At 35.1% G+C, this 21,625-nt stretch overlaps 1 protein-coding gene across 2 annotated transcripts in view; it reads left to right on the plus strand.

Moving 5' to 3' along the window:
- Window positions 1-21,625, plus strand: part of LOC144974951 (cortactin-binding protein 2-like) — a 66,190-nt gene that overhangs the window by 40,978 nt on the left and 3,587 nt on the right. For both annotated transcript variants that reach the window (XM_078918491.1, XM_078918492.1), the window contains exons 10-23: window positions 658-757; window positions 1,618-1,768; window positions 3,912-4,094; window positions 4,564-4,681; window positions 7,878-8,159; window positions 9,143-9,238; window positions 10,426-10,502; window positions 13,456-13,542; window positions 14,631-14,730; window positions 15,160-15,309; window positions 15,689-15,764; window positions 16,672-16,968; window positions 19,049-19,218; window positions 20,933-21,194. In XM_078918491.1, coding sequence (XP_078774617.1) covers window positions 658-757; window positions 1,618-1,768; window positions 3,912-4,094; window positions 4,564-4,681; window positions 7,878-8,159; window positions 9,143-9,238; window positions 10,426-10,502; window positions 13,456-13,542; window positions 14,631-14,730; window positions 15,160-15,309; window positions 15,689-15,764; window positions 16,672-16,968; window positions 19,049-19,218; window positions 20,933-21,194 — 2,149 coding nt within the window. The remainder of the gene's footprint in view (window positions 1-657; window positions 758-1,617; window positions 1,769-3,911; window positions 4,095-4,563; window positions 4,682-7,877; window positions 8,160-9,142; window positions 9,239-10,425; window positions 10,503-13,455; window positions 13,543-14,630; window positions 14,731-15,159; window positions 15,310-15,688; window positions 15,765-16,671; window positions 16,969-19,048; window positions 19,219-20,932; window positions 21,195-21,625) is intronic.

Consider the following 21,625-nt stretch of genomic DNA (forward strand, 5'->3'; position numbering starts at 1 on the left):
GTGACAGCTTTATCGTACCTTTCTTTGGTGCGTTTAACTTCAGATCTATAATCTTTCACTAATCATCTTCCTTTTGAAATGAAATGGAAATGAATTAAAAGTAAAAGCATTGCAAGTGCCGTAAAACCCCCCAAAACATGACAAACAAATGGATCTAGGTCTGTTTATGTTAGGATCGAATGTTTTACCAGTTTAGCTACCTAGCCCATATATGGTTTTGCTGGTGAATAATTGTTTTTTGTGTGTCCTTGTGGAGTGTAGAGGTATAGTCTTAGACTCACAAGTTCACAAAGATGATTTGCCATCAGGAAAGGCATTTTGCACACATTTTCCTCAGCGTCTCAGACATACATGGTAAAGTTGCAACAAAATTGTATGAGAGATTACATGTTTGTTCGAATGTGTTAAATGTAAGTTATTCCATCATTTCATATAGGGCATATTACCTTTTTGGTTTTTTAAAATTAAAAAAAATTTTTTTTTAGTAAAACAACTGTTTTAATAAATGCAATCTCTTTTTAGTTCAGCTGTATTTTTGTAATTAACTCATTATCATCATCATCATCATCGTCGTCATCATCATTATCTTAATTGTCATGCAGTTTCCCATTTGCAGAGTTAATTTGATTGCTCATCCTTTCTTTTCTTTTGAAACAGCTTGTGTGAAAATTTTACTGGAAAATGGTGCAAAGCCCAGCAGTCTTAGAGATGATAGAATTACACCTTTACACCTGGCAGTTGCCAAAGGATATGCAGGGTAAATATCACTGTACTGCTGAAATAAAGCAAGATGTAAAACTATTTTTGCAACTGGTGTCATGAATAATAGAGGGCTGAAAATTGAGGAACACCATTTATCATTTGTCGTTCTGCTGATATTGCCTTGTCTATTGACACAACCTGTCTCATCTCACCTGGGTATGATGAAAACCACTTCAGTGCCACATCCGAGATGCCAAAAGTAATTTAAGAGTGTTTAAATAAAATATTGTAGTAGAGAGTATCAAATGCAGCAGTTAGGCTAAAATATTAAGAATTGTAGTTTTCCCCTTATCAATAACCTGCAATAGATCTTTCACAGCTTTTAAAAGAGCAGTTTCAGTACTATGGTTTGGGCAGAATGCTGATTGCAAGCATAATTGTAATCCATTATTGATGATATGGTCAAATAACTGTCGCAACTCCACCTTTTCCAGAATTTTAAAAATAAAGGACAAATTGAAGACAGGTCAGTAGATTTTGAAGCTTTCGCTGTCAAGGTCATTCTTTTTAGTCAAAGGTTTAACAATTGCCTTTTTGAGTGAGTGAGGAACGTGTCCTGACAATATTAAGTGGTTTATTATTACCGTTTTAAAAGGTACCAGAACATTTTAAAAGGTCATTGCCACTGATTCATCATGCACAATGCATCACTATTTTATTTTTTTCAATTTATATTAAAATAATATATTTTTTGTCTCTATCAAAAATTGCCTTTATTCAAAACTTCCTATAGACTTAGATACAAAATCTTGGATTTGTTTTTAAAAGGACAATTAAAAAAAGTTTTTTCTCTATAAATTCAATTACTGATTCAATAAACTTTAATTCAATATAAATTCAATCTATGAAATATAGATGTGCCCGACTATTGTTGAGCAAGGGGGCTGCCGTGAACATTTCAGCTATCGACAATCTAACACCACTTCATTTGGCAGTTAAGGGAATGCATCTTGACTGCTGCAATCTATTATTGAGGCAAGGAGCAAATGTCTTGTACACTGGGCAGGCAAGTTAATCATTCTGTTTGTCATTTATGATGTTTTAAGTAAATAAAGCTTGAATCTGTGAGTTGTGGAGAATCACAAACATTATTTTCACATTTTGCTTCATTATCATATGTCCTGAGCTCAATGCCTGACACTCATTTCCCTTTTTGAAGTTGCCTTTTATAAATTTTCTATACCATATTGTCATCACTATCAGGTTCATTGATATAGTCTTTGTCAAAAGTTATTATTTCTTTCCATTTCTATACACAGGGCTGTAAATTCTCATGCAATTGCCTGAAATCAGACTATCCATTATTATCTACCTCAGGGACATACTATTAGACAATAATAAATTTAAAGAAATTTGATCTTGTATGGAAAAAAAATCAATTATAGCCTAAATTAAAATAAAAAATCAGGAGAAACTTAAAACAGTGGATGACAATACCGAAGCATATTCCAGCCAGTCTCGGATTATATAATTATAGTTAGGTGTCTGTCTGTGTTTGTGTGTGTCTGTCTGTCTGTCTCTCTCTCTGTCTCTCTCTCTCTTCTCTCTCTCTCCCTCTGTCTCTCTCTCTCTCTCTCTCTCTCTCTCTCTCTCTCTCTCTGTGCATGCACAGTGTGTGGCCGTCAAGGGGATTCCCTGTTTCTCTGTATTTTATCATTTGCAGTGGCTGCCTCTCGCGGGCCATTCGCAAGCTCACTCAGTTTTACCAACACACGTTTGCGAAGACTCTTATAATCATGTCTTCACATACAATTTGACGCAATTTGCTGTATTTCTTGTAACTAGTTCTGATGAACAATCTTCAATACAACGTTTCCTTTGTAATTTACAATTACGGATGCCTGCAATCAATGCCATCTGCCAATACTTCAGCAGTCAACCTCTTGCTTTTTGTCAATATCCAGAACTGTCTTCATTTAGCATTTTAGCAAAAAAGCAGTTGTAGACTTGCAACATTGCTACTGAACCTTTTACTTCAGCCTTCAAAAATTTCTCCAGTCTTCTTGTTTTCTGGGTTTTTAAGGCTTATTGAACAAACTTTGTTTTTATAGGTTTGTCGTCCCAAACTCTGCTAAATCTTAGGAATCATGTTTAAGAAGATATGTATTTATTGGTAGAAGTTATGCGTTTTTCTCTTAAGGTTTTTGAAAGTGCAATGATGTCAGTGTCTTAGGAGTATGTCTTGTGGAAACAGATAAATTGTTCGCCTCTGAATATTGAGGACCAGCCAGCAAGGTTCCAAAGTGAATGCATAAAAATCTAAATACGTAATAAAGTGTATTGCATGATATTTATAAAGAAAAAATGCTGGTTTTCTTTTCAATACTGCTTTAAAAGTGACACAATTTTTCGTTTTGAATTTACTTCTTCTATCAATGATATGAGCTTTTGAAGACCCATAATGGGTTGGGATGATCGATACTTGCTGCCTCTCTGTGTGACCTATTTTTGTTTTGTTTTTTTCACTTCTATATGCCACAAGCTTAGATCTTTGAAAAGGGATTACTCATATGTATGATTTTTTTAAAAATAATTTTTTTTTAAAGATTGGGTGATGATAAATTTTAGTTGTAGATCATTTCTCCCTTATATATTGTAACAATTGTTAGTTATGGATTTGTATTTAGTTGGCTTCTAAGTGTATCCCTTTTGGCAAAGATCCTGTTCATGTTACTGGATAGAACATTTATATCGTCTTATACCAGACACACAAATAGATTTCTATTGAGATAGGAATCCTGTTCTCTTTTTGAAACACTTGCCTTTATTTCACTTTTTTTTCTGGTGCTCGTACAAACAGATGAATTCTATGCAGTAGGACCTCTGTTATTGGGAAATGTCAGTCACCACCAAAATCGCCCAGATTAGTTGGGTTTCCCAATTTACCAGGAAGATGAAAATTTCAGTTGCTCTGCAAGCTTTGAAGTATTAAAGTCTTGCTGTCACATCAAGGCAGTCTTTCTAGATGTGTAACTATGAGACTGACTGGTTTAGAAGTGTAGAAAGTGTAGAACTCAAAAGAGATGGTACACCTATAATAATTTGAAAAATTGTTTGTGAAACAGTGCCAGACAAAGCAAGAAAGAAAAATACAAGAAAATGGTGATTTAAACATTTAATTAATACTCTTTTAAAAAAATTCCAATTAGGATGGTCTGACATCTTTACACTACGCAGTCCAGGTATGTAAACCTGACATACTCCAGGTGTTACTGGATCGTTTAAAGTTGAATGGAACTACCAGAGACTCGGATGCAGCTCATCAATTGGTGGCAATTGTGGATGACCAGGGTTGGAGTATAGCACACATGGCTGCACAGTTACCAACACAGGTATGAAACAAAATATATGATAGTTCATCCTTCGATATGTCTATAGATATTCCTAAAGTTTTCTAGACTTTTTATAACTTGGAAAGGGACTGGGTGCTGATTTCACCCAACCACTAAATTGGGTTAGTTAGATTTAGAAAGAAAAAATCTTGTGATGTAACTTTACCATAGATCCCTTAACCCCTTCCTTACCACCCATAGGAAAATCGTCACATTCGTTACGATGCAGCAACAATTTTCTTCTTCTGATTTCATTTTGTTATAGTTATAGCCATAAAAACTCGACACTGTGTTGCAGATCTAATTTTTCTGAACAAAATATAGAATATACTCATTACTATTCTGTTTGAAAAATCTAATTTTGTGTTGGGTGAGTGAGAAGTTTTGGGTAAAATTCTGAAAATAGCTGGTAAGGAGAGATTTATAGTCATAGGATGAAAACTAAGTCATAGCATTTTTTTGTTTCCAGGAGTGTTTGATCAAATTGGCAGAAAGTCTCCCGTTGGACTTCAGTGTCCAAGACAAGCTTGGTCGTAATGTGAGGGAGGTTTCTTCCCCTACATGTCAATACCTGCTTGCAGATATTGGTAAGGGACTTTATTGTCAGAGAAAGTAATTTTTGTTTTTTCTATGAGAGATCTTTATTTTATATGTTAGATATCTCGAGAACAGTGCAAAGAGCATAAATTCGTTTAGGTCTAAAACTCAAGCCCAATATAAAAAAGACCAAAATCATGCACATCTCTAATAAACCTCCATGTGACAACGGTAGACAGGATATAATGAAAACAGGGTGTGGATGAACATCCCAAAAAGATATCTCAACACTTTTGCACACTTTAACATGCTGGTTTATCTTCTTCCTCCTCCTCATCCTCCTCCTCCTCATCCTCATCCTCCTCCTCCTCCTCATCCTCCTCCTCCTCCTTCCTCTCTTCTTCTCTCTCTTCCTCCTCTTCTTCTTCTCTCTTCTTCTTCTTCCTTCTTCTTCTTCTTCTTCTTCTTCTTCTTCTTCTTCTTCTTCTTCTTCTTCTTCTTCTTCTTCTTCTTCTTCTTCTTCTTCTTCTTCTTCTTCTTCTTTTTCTTCCTCTTCATCCTTCCCCTCCTCCTCCTTCTTTACAGTCACAACTGCAGTGATTCATGGAAGTGTTGTATTTGGTCTTCAATGTTAGAATGTTCTGCTGTTTGATTGATAGAAGATACATGTTCAATTTCAAATTAGATTGTACTGAGGGACAAAAGTATGGTAACAAAAACACAAATCACGGATCCTCTTGAACAACATGAGATTTTCCAGTCAAACAAAAGAGTTAGCCCTACACATTTTTTTTACACTTTGTGAAAAAAAAATGGAATAACCAGTCAACAATTTTGATATGAAGGATTGAAAAGACCAACCGGCAGTTCATTCATTAAGGCAAATGTCAGACATGTCACACATGAAGACATGGCAAAAGCAGTCAGTTTCCAATTTTGTGAGATGTCTATTGGAAAAAACAGATTTTTGTTGCCGTTATTCTTCAGTTAGTTGAATTTTAAAGAAATACAAGAAAGTAGCACATTGAATGATAGAGGCAGTGAGAGATCTCTTAAAACCTGATTAAATAAAGTCCAGGGATATTGTTGCATAACGTAAAGCAAAAATCTGGACTATCTATCTACTAAGCAATCAGTGAATACATATTTTGATGACATAACATCAAATGGAATCTGTCAACTATCATAGAATGATTATTTCAAAAGAATTTAGAAAACATTTTAGTTTGAATCTAGATTTTTTTTGTCCCATTTGGGCCATCACGCTCTCTAAGAGCCCAAAATTTCAAACTGCTTGCCATCCCAAAACCTCATCTAAGATATTTTAGTGATAGTTTTAAGGCAAATTTTGACAAACTTGGAATACCTCTATCCGGTAAGCTTGCGACCTGTCTTCAGAGTTTTAAAATACTTTTGAAGTCACTTATTTAAAAAGTACTTTGGACAAGTTTGTGTCTGCTTTTTTTCTTTTGAATTTTATTTTTATTCTTATTTTCTTTTCTTTTCTTTTATGTATGTGAGAGAACATTTTTGAGCATATAGTATTCTAAATATTTGTATTCCTTTTATCAAGTCATATGTGTAGATTTCAAATATTTTTGTTGTTCAGAAGTCCTGTAAAACGCCTGACAGGTATTTAGGAGGTCTGCGGTTCGATTCCCAGTCGAGGAAGACCGATTTATTTTTTTTGGGATGGGTTTATTCTTGTATTTTTCTTTTTCATTTTGTCTTGCACCGTTTTATACACACTTGTTCAGATCTTTATTTTACATTGATGCCTGCTCCCCAATTTCTCGATTTGATATTTTCAAAAATGAAAATTAAGTTGTTTTCATCCTCTTCCTCTCATGTTCAATGTTTGTGTTGTGTGATGCAAGTGAGGGTTCACAGCATAACATGCATATGGGAATTAAAACTGTCCCAATAACCGGGAACCTCTGTGGTAGCATGCCTGTGGTTCGATACAATGTTTCCTTTGTAATTTACGATTACGGATGCCTGCAATCAATGCCATCTGCCAATACTTCAGCAGTCAACCTCTTGCTTTTTGTCAATATCCAGAACTGTCTTCATTTAGCATTTTAGAATTTAAAAAAAGCCGTTGTAGACTTGCAACATTGCTACTGAACCTTTTACTTCAGCCTTCAAAAATTGGTCCAGTCTTCGTTTTCTGGGTTTTTTAAGGCTTATTGTACAAACTTTGTTTTTATAGGTTTGTCGTCCCAAACTCTGCTAAATCTTAGGAATCATGTTTAAGAAGATATGTATTTATTGGTAGAAGTTATGCATTTTTCTCTTAAAGTTTTTGAAAGTGCAATGATGTCAGTGTCTTAGGAGTATGTGTTGTGGAAACAGATAAATTGTTCGCCTCTGAATCTTGAAGACCAGCCAGCAAGGTTCCAAAGTGAATGCATAAAAATCTAAATACGTAATAAAGTGTATTGCATGATATTTATAAAGAAAAAATGCTGGTTTTCTTTTCAATACTGCTTTAAAAGAGACACAGTTTTTCGTTTTGAATTTACTTCTTCTATCAATGATATGAGCTTTTGAAGTCTGTGGTAATCAGGAATTCTGAAGTTAAGGATTTTTTTTTTTTTCTGTATTTTACTTTTGTTGCTTTGTCTGGCTCCGTTTCATATACACTTGTTCAGATCTTTATTCAAACAAATGGTATGTTTCAAGAACAGGCCATGTTATGGTCTGATAATTGTTGAAAGTAGTCATCACCAACATTAACTAAGTGCCTATAACTAGATTGATCCTGAGTTTTGTGTACTGGTAAATTAAAAAGTGTGGGTTTAGATCTCAACTGTTAAATTCTGTCAGTGTTTCAGTAACTTTACTGGTTTTATGATCAGGCTCAGTTATTTTGTGTTACACAATTTTGAGGGTTTGATTTTTGACCTGATGATTTGGATTATAAGTTTCAAACTAAAACGGTTCTTTTATTCTTTTGAATTAATTGTATTATGATAGTTTAAAGATTCCATTTGATGTTGAATAAATTTTTAAATTTTGTCTCCCGGTTTTAATATAGTTCTTAGATTATAACTGTCAAGATTTGTTGCAATACTTCTATCTTGCAATATATTAAATAAGCATTGGAATATTATAAAAAGAATATTGACTTAAGGCCTACTTGGCAATCAATGCCCTCCTCTTTTCTTAAACTTAAAGCAAGACCTCATTTTCCCAAACTTTTATAATTTGACAGTCCATACCTACCTATATTTGTCATTTCAGACAAGCCATCCAACCCATCCTTGAAAGTTCAGGTAGAACTACACTATTATCTAGCTCATTCATTTGTATCGAGTGCTCAAATTGGCATTCTTGATGTCAGCCCTGGTATCAGCTGGAATGTCATGGAAGATAGATTGCGCACTGCTCTGAAATCTTACTTGACACAGTTGGATGTAGGTCTCAAGTCTCGTCGTATCAACCGTTTGGACATAGACCTCAATTGGATGGATAAAGATTTCACCCTGGGGCTCACCATGAATAATATCAAACATTTTGAGATGGGTAAGTAAAGCAATTGGAGAGACACATTATGTTTTGGTTTTTCAGTTGGGGGTTCAATGCGAAGGTGTGGAAATGGAATTGAAGGAGACGATGAAAAGTGCCTAAGTATCCATTTGTTCAACTGTCTAATGTTACCTTTCAGTCAGACATTATTTTGTTCTGTTATAATTTGTGGGTTTGTTACTCATTTACATGTGTATTTGTAAAATACACCATGAGATCTACCTGTATTAATGCTGAGAATCGACCTGGGTGGGTTCCATAGTGGGCAGGGGGGTACATACTGTGTCTTCTATCCCCTTATATCTGATTTCCAACATGCTTTCTGTCTTTGTCTTGGAATGAGATTACTTGGTTTTATCCTGGCCTTTCCCGGAGTCCTAGCTGGGAGGGAAACAGTCAAATGCATAGTTATTGTTTTGGGAGATGATATTTTTTTCCTTGTAAATCATCTCTCTGTTATGTATTATTATATTTGTTATTTTGTAAGCATTTGAGTGTATTCCTCTTTGTTGGATTTTGTGCTTCGTCTGGATGAGACTTATAGCTGATCTCAAATTAAGTACTTTGATAGTGTGCTTTTGGAATCTACATCTGATCCCTATTTGTTCCCACTTCCCCTATGTCTTACTTTTTCTTGGGTGCTTTATTTGTAATTCTAGAACTTATTACTGTCTCATTTTCTTCCTTTTTACTGGCGCTGATATAACCTAAATGCAAGCGCCGTAAAACCCTTAAAAACAAAACAGTTTGGGATATGTAAGACATAACTTTGAAAGGGATTCTCATTATCTTCTCAAATAAATGACACATTCAAAAACAGGAACAAAGTTTTGCTGGCTTTATCACTCGTGAGTTACCTTGAAAAGTTATAATAGTGTTAAATCTATGACCTTGAATAAAAATGCACCCTTCAATTTTTTTTACAATGCCATTACATTATGAATAATCTAAATTATTATTATTTCCCCACCCCTCTCAAGGATTTTATACGTGGACTCCTGGTATGCAGACTGATACTTCACCTTACCTTATTTTATGCAACAATGACCAGAAACGTGTGACCATCATTGTTGATGGTGAGTTAGATTCTCAGCTTTTGTCAAGTTTGTTAATATATAATATGTATATTATATATTCATGTAGAGATCTATAATTTTTTATACATGAATATGCATCATAAACATATTGGAAATATCAGAGAAGTAGGTATTTCGCAAAAGTAACTTGGTTCTGTAAATGATAATGGCTAAACATTATTATCTCAATCAATTCCAATACTGATGTCAACTTAAGAGGGTATTTATCTTCGTCGAGATAGCAAAAAATAACAACTGATAACAACAAAAATAACAACTGATAACACAAAAATACTTTGAGTCCAGCCTCAAAAATCAATATTCATGTTGTCAACTAGGCCCCAACTTTACATGCACAACTCCCTAGCCGGTATTTATCTTTGTCGAGATAACAACTGATAACAACTGATAACAACAATTAAGGGTACTGCTGAATACCGGCATCCACTGAAATCTACTGAAATCCATCGAAAACCACTCAAGTGGGGAGTGAACCAGAGACTATGGGAACCAGATGGGAGGTGGGCACCAGTGGGGAATGATCCAGAGACTGTGGGAGGTGGACAACAGTCTCTGGTTCACTCCCCACTGGTGCCCACCTCCCATATTATCGGGTTCACTCCCCACTGGTGCCCACCTCACATACTATCTTGTTCACTCCCCACTGGTGCCTGCATCCTATAGTCTCTGGTTCAATCCCCACTGGTGCCCACCTCCCATGTTCTCTAGTTCACTCCCAAATGTTGCCCACCTCCCATAGTCTCTGGTTCAATCCCCAATTATGCCCACCTCCCATAATCCCTGGTTCAATCTCCACTGCTGCCCACCTCCCATAGTCTCTGGTTCACTCCCTACTTGAGTGGATTTAAATAGATTTCGGTAGACTTTGGTGGATTTCTATATTCATCATTACCCTTAATTGTTCTTATCAGTTGTTATTTGTTGTTATCTGTTGTTATTAGTTGTTATTTGCTGTTGTCAGTTGTTATTTGTTGTTATCTCGACAAAGATAAATACCGGCTCAGGAGTTGTGCATGTAAAGTTGGGGCCTTGTTGACCACATGAATATTGATTTTTGAGGCTAGAATCGAAGTTGGTTTTTTTTCAGTTGTTATTTGTTGTTATTAGTTGTTATCTCGACAAAGATAAATACCGAACTTAAGATGTGTTTTATTTCTCCTTACCAGACACAACCAACATGTGTGATTTGATAGCCTTTGACATCCTTCACCCTGTGGCCAGTGTCAGCAACTATTTGAGGCTGGTCAGTTTTTTTTTCCATAAATAAAACCTTTGAGATTCTGTTGCATCTCCTGGCAACCATGGATGTCTCATTTTACTTTATTGTTTCATTTTATATAAATGCAATTATTTTTTTTCAAATTGTATGTCCAATACTGTATTATCCATATGGGGCATTGAAGGATGATGATATGTAATGTGTGACAAATTGTAACCGGAATGATTTAAACACTATTTATTTCATGTACTTTCAAGAGTGGCATTTGGTCACTTTAATGAAATACAAAATATATATTATGTTAAATAGTTTGTGTGTATTTTATAAAACAATTAGAAATAACATGTAGTTTTGGGATAAATTATGATGTCAGCACATATTACAAGAGTAGACTGAAATGTCTTGATGCGGCTGTTGTATTTTCAAAACTATAATAGATATGAAATTGAGCAAACAGAGCTCAGTTTATGTCCTTTCCGTCTATCATTCTAAATTTCCGAATAGTCACACCAACACAGAGCTGCCAATGATGCACCAGTTATTGCATCACGTCGAAGAGGAATTTACAAGGAAAAATTTGACTTCATTCAGTCACCTTTCCCTGCACCTCACCATCACTGCCAAAATTTGCACCTGAGGCGTCTCTTAAGTCTTTAGAAAAGGGAAAGTCACTTGGAGCTAAATCAGAATTGTAAGGGGTGTTCTACGACTTCAAGAAAACGTACACTTTCAATGTGATCATACGTTTATGTGAGCATTCTCGATATCCATAAGGCACATACCTTTCTGTAACCCAGGATTTCTAGAACGATATATCTATCTTTTCCCTATGACATTCCAAGGCCTTTGTGAAATGCCAGATTATTTTATCCAGCAATTAGCTTGATTAAGTTCATAGATTTCTTTGGTTAATTTGCTGCCGTTGATGCACTTTGTGGACGAACACTGAGAACCTGCTCATTAATGTTGGTGAAGACAGCATTAGTTCCAGTAAAGCATATAACCGACCTTTGAGCTGTGTAAATACCCATGAGTCACTATAAACACATTTCAACCGTTTATGAATGTTATCGGTGCACATCTGTCTGCAGTAAAGTACTCAGCCACAGCACGCTGTTTATGGCATAATTCTTTTGTATGATTTCTTCGACCGACATGTTGGAGTAGGGGTTCTTTCAAATAAGATAAATGAAATTTAAAAAATACCAGCTAAACAAACTTTGGTGACCTAATAGAAGAATAAATTATGCACAATTATGATTTATAGTTTACTGTTGAGTTGACTACAATCTGAGATATCCATTAGGCGTCAAGACTTTTCAGGGAAGCCTAGTATATTAATCTTTTGTTACTATGTACTGTGTCGATATATTTTTTTCTGATATGATAGTATGTGAGACTTGTCGCTTACGATAATACATGAAATCAATGATGATGTATGCAATCTATTTTTATGGAAGGTGATCAGTCAAATTATTGTTGGGTGCATGAGAGCTGATGATTCACATGTAAAGTTAACTACCAACTGTTACACATTTAGTTAAGCATCAGCTCTGGTTAGTGACTATTACCCACTTGCTTACTCCCTTAACTACTAGGGGAGCATAGGCCATTAACAAATCCTTTCTACTTTGTCAGACAGTGCAAATATTATTTTTTTCTTTCATAGCTCCATTTCATTACTTCCTTCCTCTAGCTATTTCTAGGCCACTTGCTCAGTGACGATGAAATTGGTGTGATTTTTTTTTAATGTCAAAGTGATAAATTAAGGAGCAGGCACTGATGTATGAGAGGGGGCGTCCTGATAGCTCAGTTGGTAGAACACTCGTTTCATTGAGATCAATCCTGGGTGGAGTCGAAATTTTTTTTGACCCCTTCTGACCACCCAGCAGTGATTGGGTAGTTGAGTCTGTTAGATCTGGTTGAAAGTTTTATCCAAAGGTTAGCAAGTAAATGCTGTTGTCTGTTCACTGTTTAGAAACCGGGAAAAACTCTAGCTCCATGAGCCTAATGGCTCTGAAGGACTCCTGATGTATGAAGGAAATCTTAAAAGGTGTCTTTGAAACATTGATAGACAAAGCAGAAACAAAAATACAAGAAAAGACCATCCCAAAAAAAATGGAATAATGGGGAATTGTAAAGAAGAATGAAAATGGAAGTTTTTCAAAACAAATGAGCTTTCAGTCTGAGACATGGGAAATGACACGGGAAGAAGAGAGGTAACTAAAATAAGAGGGCCAATGAAAGTGTTAAATGGGGAAATCAGGAATAGAGTAAGCATCCCTTCTGTACGAAAAATGATGGCCCTCAGAAGATAGAGATGGAAAGAACATCTGCTTCCCTTGTCGGTATCTGACAGCAAGAGGAAGAGAGGAAGAACAAGAAATTTGGAGGAGTTAAGAAGGAAAGAGGCAAAATGGGGTTTTGCATCTTGGAGGGAGGCCATATTGCTACATCTGACTGGACAGCTTGGAGAAGATGTGTTCACGACCCTAATCTCCATGAGGAGAGATGGGAATTAGTCAAGTCAAGTAAGGATGAGGATTCTCAGCAGAAATGGATATCCTTTTGAAGAATATATGCATTATATCGTCATAACTTTCATGTAACCTCTGTGATGTAATGGTAGCATATCTGGCTAGCAATGAGGAGGTCTGAACTTCGGTACCCAGTTGGGACAGGTTGATTTTTTAAATATTTATTTTGGGATGGTTTTTTCTTGTATTTTTCTTTCTGCTTTGTCTTGTATTCTTGTCTTGTATTTCACACACACCTTTCCAGATTAGTAACTTGTTTGCTGGTCAGAAACTTTACTATAACTTAGATAACTTTCATCCTTGGAATGAAAGTTGTTTTTTGCATGTACATAGGAGGAGAAAGTATTTGCATTAAAAAAAAAAAATACCAGCGACTCCTGTAGCTAAATTCCTGTCATAGTTATTTTTTACTGATATTTATTCCTTTTCTTATATTCCAGCTAGAACAGTACAAAAGTGTGATATTCTATGGGCCAATGGGATGTGGCAAATCATATTTGGCACACAGACTTGCTCAATGGATTGCTGTAAGTAAAATAAAATTTATCAGTGTTTTATCAAATGAAAATGAAATAAATAGATAATAAATAAATGAAATCAAATCAAACTTTGCTATTTTCCAAATTTGAATTCCAGAAATTCTGACAAATTAAAAGTCATTATCTTTTCATCATCATCATCATCATCATCATCATCATCATCATCATCATCATCATCATCAACAACATCATTACAGCAGGAACTACTACTGCTACATCATCATCATCATCATCATCATCATCATCGATCGTCACTGCTATTGCTGCACCACACTCACCACACCATAATCATCATCACAACTGTCACCACGAACAACATCATCATCATCATCATCGTTACTACCACCACCAACACAGCATTAACATTTACTACCATAAACAATTATCACTGTTATCACTTTTGTTTTTGTTGGGGTTTTGTGTGTTTGTGTGCAGTACACTATATATTATAGTAATAACAGTGGTTTTTGTTGTGAATCATCAGTCTCATTCCACAGAGGACTAATAATGATTGTTAAATCTGTTTTGGTGAGTGCAGAATATGCCTAGAATGACATATTTTGAATCACATTTTAATAAATTTTTTTGGGTGGGGGTATGCTCACAGTGCCCCCTGCGTGCACTTTGTCACTTCTGGTTAGGTTATTCCACTTTTACCTATGAAACCATAATCTTCAGTTCCTACCTATGATTAATATAGGAGGGAATTTTTTCTCAACTGTCTGTCCCAAGAGAAGACTTGAAGAATGGAATAATCCAAGTACCAGCTGCAGTTCAGTGCTGTAAAGTGAACTAGGGCAAGATGACCTACCCAAGGCCACATGGGACAGTAGGAGAATCAAATTTTGTACCACCTGGATACGAAGCAAAGACCATATGACTGTGCCATACCGCCCAAATAAAAACAAGATTTGTAAGCACAACTGATTCCCTGTAAAAAATTACAATTTCTTTAGGTAATTGCTTCATTAATTTGAATAGGCAATATACATCTTATCCGTATTTTTAAAAATGTTTTTATTATTTTGTTTTGTAGTTTTTTAAATCAAATTTTTCTGGTATGTTCTATTCCAAAGGCCCAAGAGAACTCCAAAGGAAAGAAGCCATCAATATATCAACTAAGTCTTAATCCAGGATTCACTTCCAGCAAATTTTTGGCCTTTCTGAAACAAAGAGGTCAGCAATATACTAGCATACTTTCTTTGTCTTTTAACGCATCAAACATAAGATGATCAATTATTGAAATCTGGCATATCTCTGTTAGCGAAGCAGTCAAATGTGAACTTGTGTGTTTTTCTGTAAGTAATGATGTTCTTTTCCCTTTAAATCATCTCTATATGACTGTGTGTTACTATTAGTATTAGTTCTCCTTTTGATGATAGTCTGAGTAGCCGTAAGTGACACAGGGGTAGATTGCAACTAAGATCTACTTGTTTTGAATATTCCCCTTTATTTTTCCTTTCAGCTTAGCTAGGGCGTCCTTATGTATTTTAACTATCTTCCTTTTCTTCTGCTGAAATGATGAGTATCACATGTGCTGTTCAAAACATAACAATTAACTTTTCTAAAGGATAGACCTCTCTTTTGAAAAATATTTGTTTTCAGGGTGTGTGGTGCCTGTGAGAAAAGATCCCGATAACCAAGTGCCCATCTTATTGCTGGACAATCTTGAAACTGTTGATATAGCTAAGCTATTTGGTGAGCTCTTAGATCCCATCGAATTTAGGGGTATTGGCCATGCCTTCTGTCTCAGAGGTAAGTCGGTAACTGATGGACTAATCAAAGCTCATGGAATTTATGATGAATTGATTTTTAAAAACACCATATTAATGTTTTTAAAGAGATATTCTGATCACATTTCTTAGGGATTTAAGTGACATTATCGAATGGATGAATGGAATGATAGCAAACTTAAATATAATATTATTCCCCAGGATACGACAGTCTATACCCATTACCTCACTCAACTCAGATGAATATTACTTGACTTTAGACAAATGAATATTGTAAGAAAATTATTACAAAAAAGACAGGTAACAGGTGATTTGTACCTATGAAGTGGAACTTTTTCCCTATATTTTAGAGTGCACTGAACATGATGACATAATTGATATATATTCTTGATCAATTGCAGGTGATAACGAGAATGCCAATGGGATGCATTATTTTCAAGACAATTTCTATGTTATTGGAACTATGAACAAATCCAGGTTGAACATTTTACACTTTTGAAAAACGTTAATAATGCTATTTCTTACATATATCGACCAATTGCTTTGCATTGTGTCAAGTTCTTGTTAAATATGTCATATTTAATTGTAAATGTTAAAATGATAACTGTTTTTTAAATAATACCTATGCTTATAATATATTATAATATATCAGTTACATATTGTCATCCATTATTTATTTTCCTACCTTTATTTATGTCTTCAGACCAAAGATTATTTTTAAACTATAGTATTTTTCAATGAGATTAATCTCAATGTTTTCCTTATTATCTGTTAATTTTATATAGTTATTTCTTATGATTAAGAAACAGGAGAAAGATCAGAGCCTAAAACATTTGTCCTTGTCCAGTTTGATACAATTAAAGCGGGTTCATTTTTCTGATTTTTTTTTGTCGCCATTTCAAGTGAACATTAGAGAGTTAAGGCAGCTTAGGTTTTTCTGAGTCAAAGAAACATTATTATTATTATTATTATTATTATTATTATTATTATTATTATTATTATTATTATTATTATTATTATTATTATTACTATTATTATTATTATATTATTATTATTACTATTATTATTATTATTATTATTATGTATTAGTATTGTTATTATTATTATTATTATTATTATTATTATTATTATTATTATTATTATTATTATTATTATAGTATTATTATTATTATTATTAATATTTTAACATTTAAAATTGTTGCTTTTGTTTTTGTGGTGTTTTTTACTTTTAAAATAGCAATGGGGATTTTAAAAATAGACATCATTATTGTGACCCAAAGTTTGTCAAAATTTGATTCACTTTTTAAATGTAGTGTGAGACATTGTTGAACAAATTTTTTGGGGTGTTCTTTTGTATTTTGTATTAACGTATTTTTCATTGCAGGTCTTTGGGCGTGGACCTTTCCATTCTTCCCCGCTTTCGTTGGATACAGTTCAGACTTGACACTGAACCACTTAGAGGCTTACTTGCTCGACATTTCTTGCGTCGCCTCTTAAATTTAAATCGAGGTTGCCTCCCTTCCCAAGAAGATGTTTTGTTCCGTGCAGTGGAATGGATAGTGTGTGTGTGGCAACGTTTAAATGACAGTCTAATCAAATTGGGTTTACCGGAAGTTATCATGGGACCTTGTACTTTCTTCAAATGTCCTTTGGAAAAACAGGATATCTCTCTTATACTAGAGTAAGTCAGGGTTCCCACTCGGTCGGGAAGTCGGGAAATGGTCTTTAATTTTTTAATTTCTTCAAGATCGGGGAAAAAATGGTCTTGAAAATAAAAACGGTCTTGATTTTTCTTGTCTGAGTCGGGAGCTTTCAAATCGGATGTGGTCATAAACCTGAAGTTTGATGTCTTACTATTTACTTATTAAGCAGTGATGATAATCTTCCGCGGAATTCCGGGATTTTGGGAACTTCTCAGAATTTTTTCAGCTGAATTTGCCGTGTCAAACATTTTCCTCAAAACCACAAAATCACCATTATGTCTTATGTCATAGTTTGACACCTGTGCTCAGCCTCGTGAAATTTGGTGACGGTCCCGTCTTTATGACGTCGACCAGACAGAATGGCGCCAGATGTCACAACACAGTTGATACAGAAGACTAGTGGTGTTCTTTGATTAGTTGATGGTTGAAGGGGAGGGATAAATGGGTCTTGATTTTTTTTCTCTGATGTAGGTGCCTATGTTTAACCTTTTTTAATTTCTCTCTCTCTCTCTGTCAATCTCTCTCTCTTCTCTCTCTCTCTCTCTCTCTCTCTCTCTCTCTCTCTCTCTCTCTCTCTGCTCTCTTCGTTTCACTTTTTTTTTTTTTAAATGTAGGGTCAATTTATAAATTATTCTGGTAGAGAAGTTCCCCCCCCCCCCTCTCTCTTTCTCTTCCTCTCTCTCTCTCTCTCTCTCTCTCTCTCTCTCTCTCTCTCTCTCTCTCTCTCTCTCTCTCTCTATTTCTTTCGCAACCATCCATTAAATAATCTGGTAATACAGAGATACAATAAGCAATGGTGATTGGCTTAGTTTACTCTCCTTTTTTTTTTTTTTGCCTTTGGACTATGATTTGAAATTTGAGAGATTCTTTGGTTGTATTTATAAGCTGCATAACCACTAGGTTTCCGTAACAAAGATATTGTAGCCTGCTTTATAAAGTAAAAATCAAAAGAAAACAACACTGGCCTTTTATTTGAATATTATTGTAGGCCTTTAAAATGTTATGTGAAAAGGACAATTCATTAAATGTTTACAAAAAGTAAATTTATGTCTAATGATAAGAATGGATTTACACGAGTAGTAATGTATTACATAATACAAAACGTTCCTGTTATTTTTACATTTTGCTTGTGTTTGAGAGACCGAGAAATATTAACATCACTGATTAAGCTGTGTTAAGTTAACTGCTAATCATCATGCCTGGTGGAACATTCCAGGAATTCTGGACCAAATATCCGGCTTTCAGAGACTGGTTAAAAAATACTAGCAACAATCTTGAAACATACTGCATATTGTGTAAAAAGACTATTTATATCAAGACCAGGGAAAGTCTGCTTTTACTTCCCACATGCAAGGGAACAATCACAAGTCACTAGCATTGGCTATATCTAGGAGTGACAGGGGGTCATTACATAACTTTGTTGCAAAGCGGTCTATGTCTACTAGCTCTTGCGCTTCTGATTCACCGCAGGCACAGGTGATGCCAAAGCCTTCATCATTAGATAGTTTTGTGTGTAAGTCTGATGTCATTGATCCTGAGATTTGGTGGTGTGTAAGAACAGCAATGAAAAACCACTCTGCCAGTTCGAATGAAGACATTGACATTGACTTGACTTCTTTTATTTGAAACAAAAGGTCAGTCAATACAAAAATTTAGTTGTGGAGAAACTATTGGTCTTGAAAAAAATTTGGCAGTCTTGAATTTTGAAATGGGTTTTGAGTGGGAACCCTGGTAAGTAATTTAGAAACAAAACGATTTTAAATAACAAGTAAGGAGAATTCATATGAAACTCAATAACGAATATGAGTTTTATACTCATTTCAAGGGAAAGAACAATTTGTTGCATTCATTCCCTTAAAATGAACTTAGCTTACTTTTAGTTCCATTTCCATCATTTCATATCAGCATCATACCACAGTTGTAATTGTCATTGTCATCCTTGAAATCATTATCAACATCATTATCATCATCATTTCGTAATCATCATCATCATCATCACCATCAACAACGACAAAAAAATAATTCACAGCTTGTTTTTTTTGTTGTTTTTTTTTTAAGTTGGATCAAAAACCTCTGGAATCAACAAGTTGCACCAAGAGTTAGGGAAGCTGTGAAGAGAGGAACAGGATCAGAGGCACCATCTGACGGCCAACAGAAAGTAGCTAACACAGCTTTGTATGTCCTCATGCAGCGTTCTGTCATCCTGGGATGCCCCCTGGTTGGCCAAGGTTAGATTAATTTTCAATTATTTGTTTATCACTCTATTAATTAAAGCAGGAACTGATTGTTTTCTGGTACCAGTAATACTCATATATTGCTTGTGTAGTATCAATTTACAGACCCATCACATAACACAAATTTAGTTGCTTGTACAATTTGGTACAATCTGAGTGCATTTTCTCTTTGACCTGACAATGCCCCTTCTAGTAATTGATACCTCGCTTATTCATTTGGTTCCATTCTTCTGCTTCTTCTTGCTGGATCTTTAAGTGTTTTTTAATTTCAATCTTATAAGAGATGTTCAGTGGTAGCTCTGACATGTCAAATCTTATTGGTTTCAGAGCCTTCTTTAGTCATTTAATTCTGAATCATTTTACACAAGAGGAGATTATGACCGCTATTACAGTCTGCTCCCTGGGTGGGGTTCCTGACTTCCTATAGTGGGCAGGGAGTCACTTACTGTGTCCTCTATCCCCCTTTATCTTCTTTCCAACATGCCTTCTGTCTTTGTCTTGGGATTAAATTACTTGGTTTTGTCCTGGCATTGGCTGGATACCCTAGCTGGGAGAGAAACAGTCAAATGTATAGTTAGTTTTGGGAGGTGATATTTTTTTCCTTGTAAATCATCTCTCTGTTATTAGTGGGGACCTGTGCTTGTGTATGAATGAGACTTTTAGGTGATTTCAAACTAAGTACTTTGATAGTGTGCTCTTGAAATCTACTTCTGTTTCCTATTTGAACCTGTTCTTGGGTGCTTTAATTGTAATTCCAGAACTTTTTACCAACCCATTTTCTTCCTTTTTACTGGTGCTGATATGACCTTAATGTGTTGCAAGTGCTGTAAAACCCTTAAATACAAACAAACAAACAAACAGTCAGCTCCTGGCTGTGACCAATGTTTTCAATCTTTTGTTGACTAGAAAGAAATCAAAGTTTTTTTTAGATAGTCAATCCGAGAAGTCCATGTGTAAATGCACCATTGGTGATTCTTGTGCATTGTGTTATCTATGCTAAGTTTGTTCTCAATGGCAAAGGTCAACAAGTTTCTCCCCACTCTCATTCCTTTATCCAATCCCAAAATTGACTACGTTTCCATTTTCATTTTCATTGTCTCGGGTCCCACTTTGCATGGCACTGAAATTTCTAATGATGATCTAGCGGTCTGTGGATTTCTTTGAGCTGATCTCTTTCTGTAAATTGAAAAAGAACTCCTCCTTATCATCTTCTGAATCCCCTGAGATTGGAGCATAGACTTTATTCATCTAATTTGTATAGATATTAATTAAGTACTCATTTCAGAAAATGAAAGTGACACAAAATGACCTTTAAGTGTCGCAAGTGCTGAAAAACCTCCAAAAATGTTAAAAAGAACAGAAATGGATTTGAAAATTCTTCGTTTTTTCTTCTTTTTTTTAATATATTGGTGTGTTTGTGTTTTTCTTTTGTTTTCTTGTTATTTGTTTTTTAAAATATAGTTTTAATCCATACAGCACAGTGAACTTTAACATATTCAGGAATTAGCTTAAAAGTGATGAATTTTCCTCAAACATTGTAGTGTAGTATAATTATCTACTTGAAGAAAGATGGAGATATTGGTGTATTTAATATTTTCCCATTAAAAGATATCAGAGTTATTATTAGTTATTAGACAGTTGATATTGATGGCGTTTCTGCACATTTTTGGTATGTTACAGATTTATTTGTTTCGATATATTTCTGCAGCCAAGGAGAGTTACTTTTCTGGATTTTGTGGTTCAAATGAGTTGGACATTCCTCTGAAAGCAAGCGGTGGTGTTACTAGTGGCAGTGATGGAAGGTTCAAATCTACGTCCACTTCTGTGGTGAATAGAAGTGTACTAACGATTGCAACTGGGACACAATCACAACTACTTCAACAGTCAGCTGCTAGAAGGCAGCAGCAAGGGTCTGCGGGTGATATTAGCAAGAATGGAAGCTCATCTGACACAAATAAGGATAGAGATGGGTCAGTTATCAATTTTTGTTACGTATATTTTCCTTCCTCTTCCTGTAATTTTAAAGGCTATTTCCACATTTTAGCCAGTTAAGCCATCTTGTCCTGATTTTTCTGTTTTTTGGGGCATCAATTCCCACCCATTAAGGTATTAAATACAATTTAAAAAAATTTTTAAAAGCCCTTCCGCTACGACATCATAAGATATCATCGCCTAGGCATTCCATGAAGGAATATGGATAATTCATCAAACAAGATGTTTGATGTCAACAGGAATCACCCATGGTGTCCAAGTGAGCAAATTGGGGACTAATGGGGACTAATAATCTTGCCCAAGGAAAAAAAAACAAAAGTGCCTGAAGCGAGGCTCGAACCTGGGACCTTCTGGGTCACAGTGCAATGCCTTAACCACTCAGCCACCTCATACCCCCCCCCCCCCCCCC

Source organism: Berghia stephanieae, chromosome 6 (genome assembly GCF_034508935.2).
Source record: "Berghia stephanieae isolate SIO BIC M18660-M18661 chromosome 6, UCSD_Bste_1.3, whole genome shotgun sequence".
Classification (NCBI taxonomy): Eukaryota; Metazoa; Mollusca; class Gastropoda; order Nudibranchia; family Aeolidiidae; genus Berghia; species Berghia stephanieae.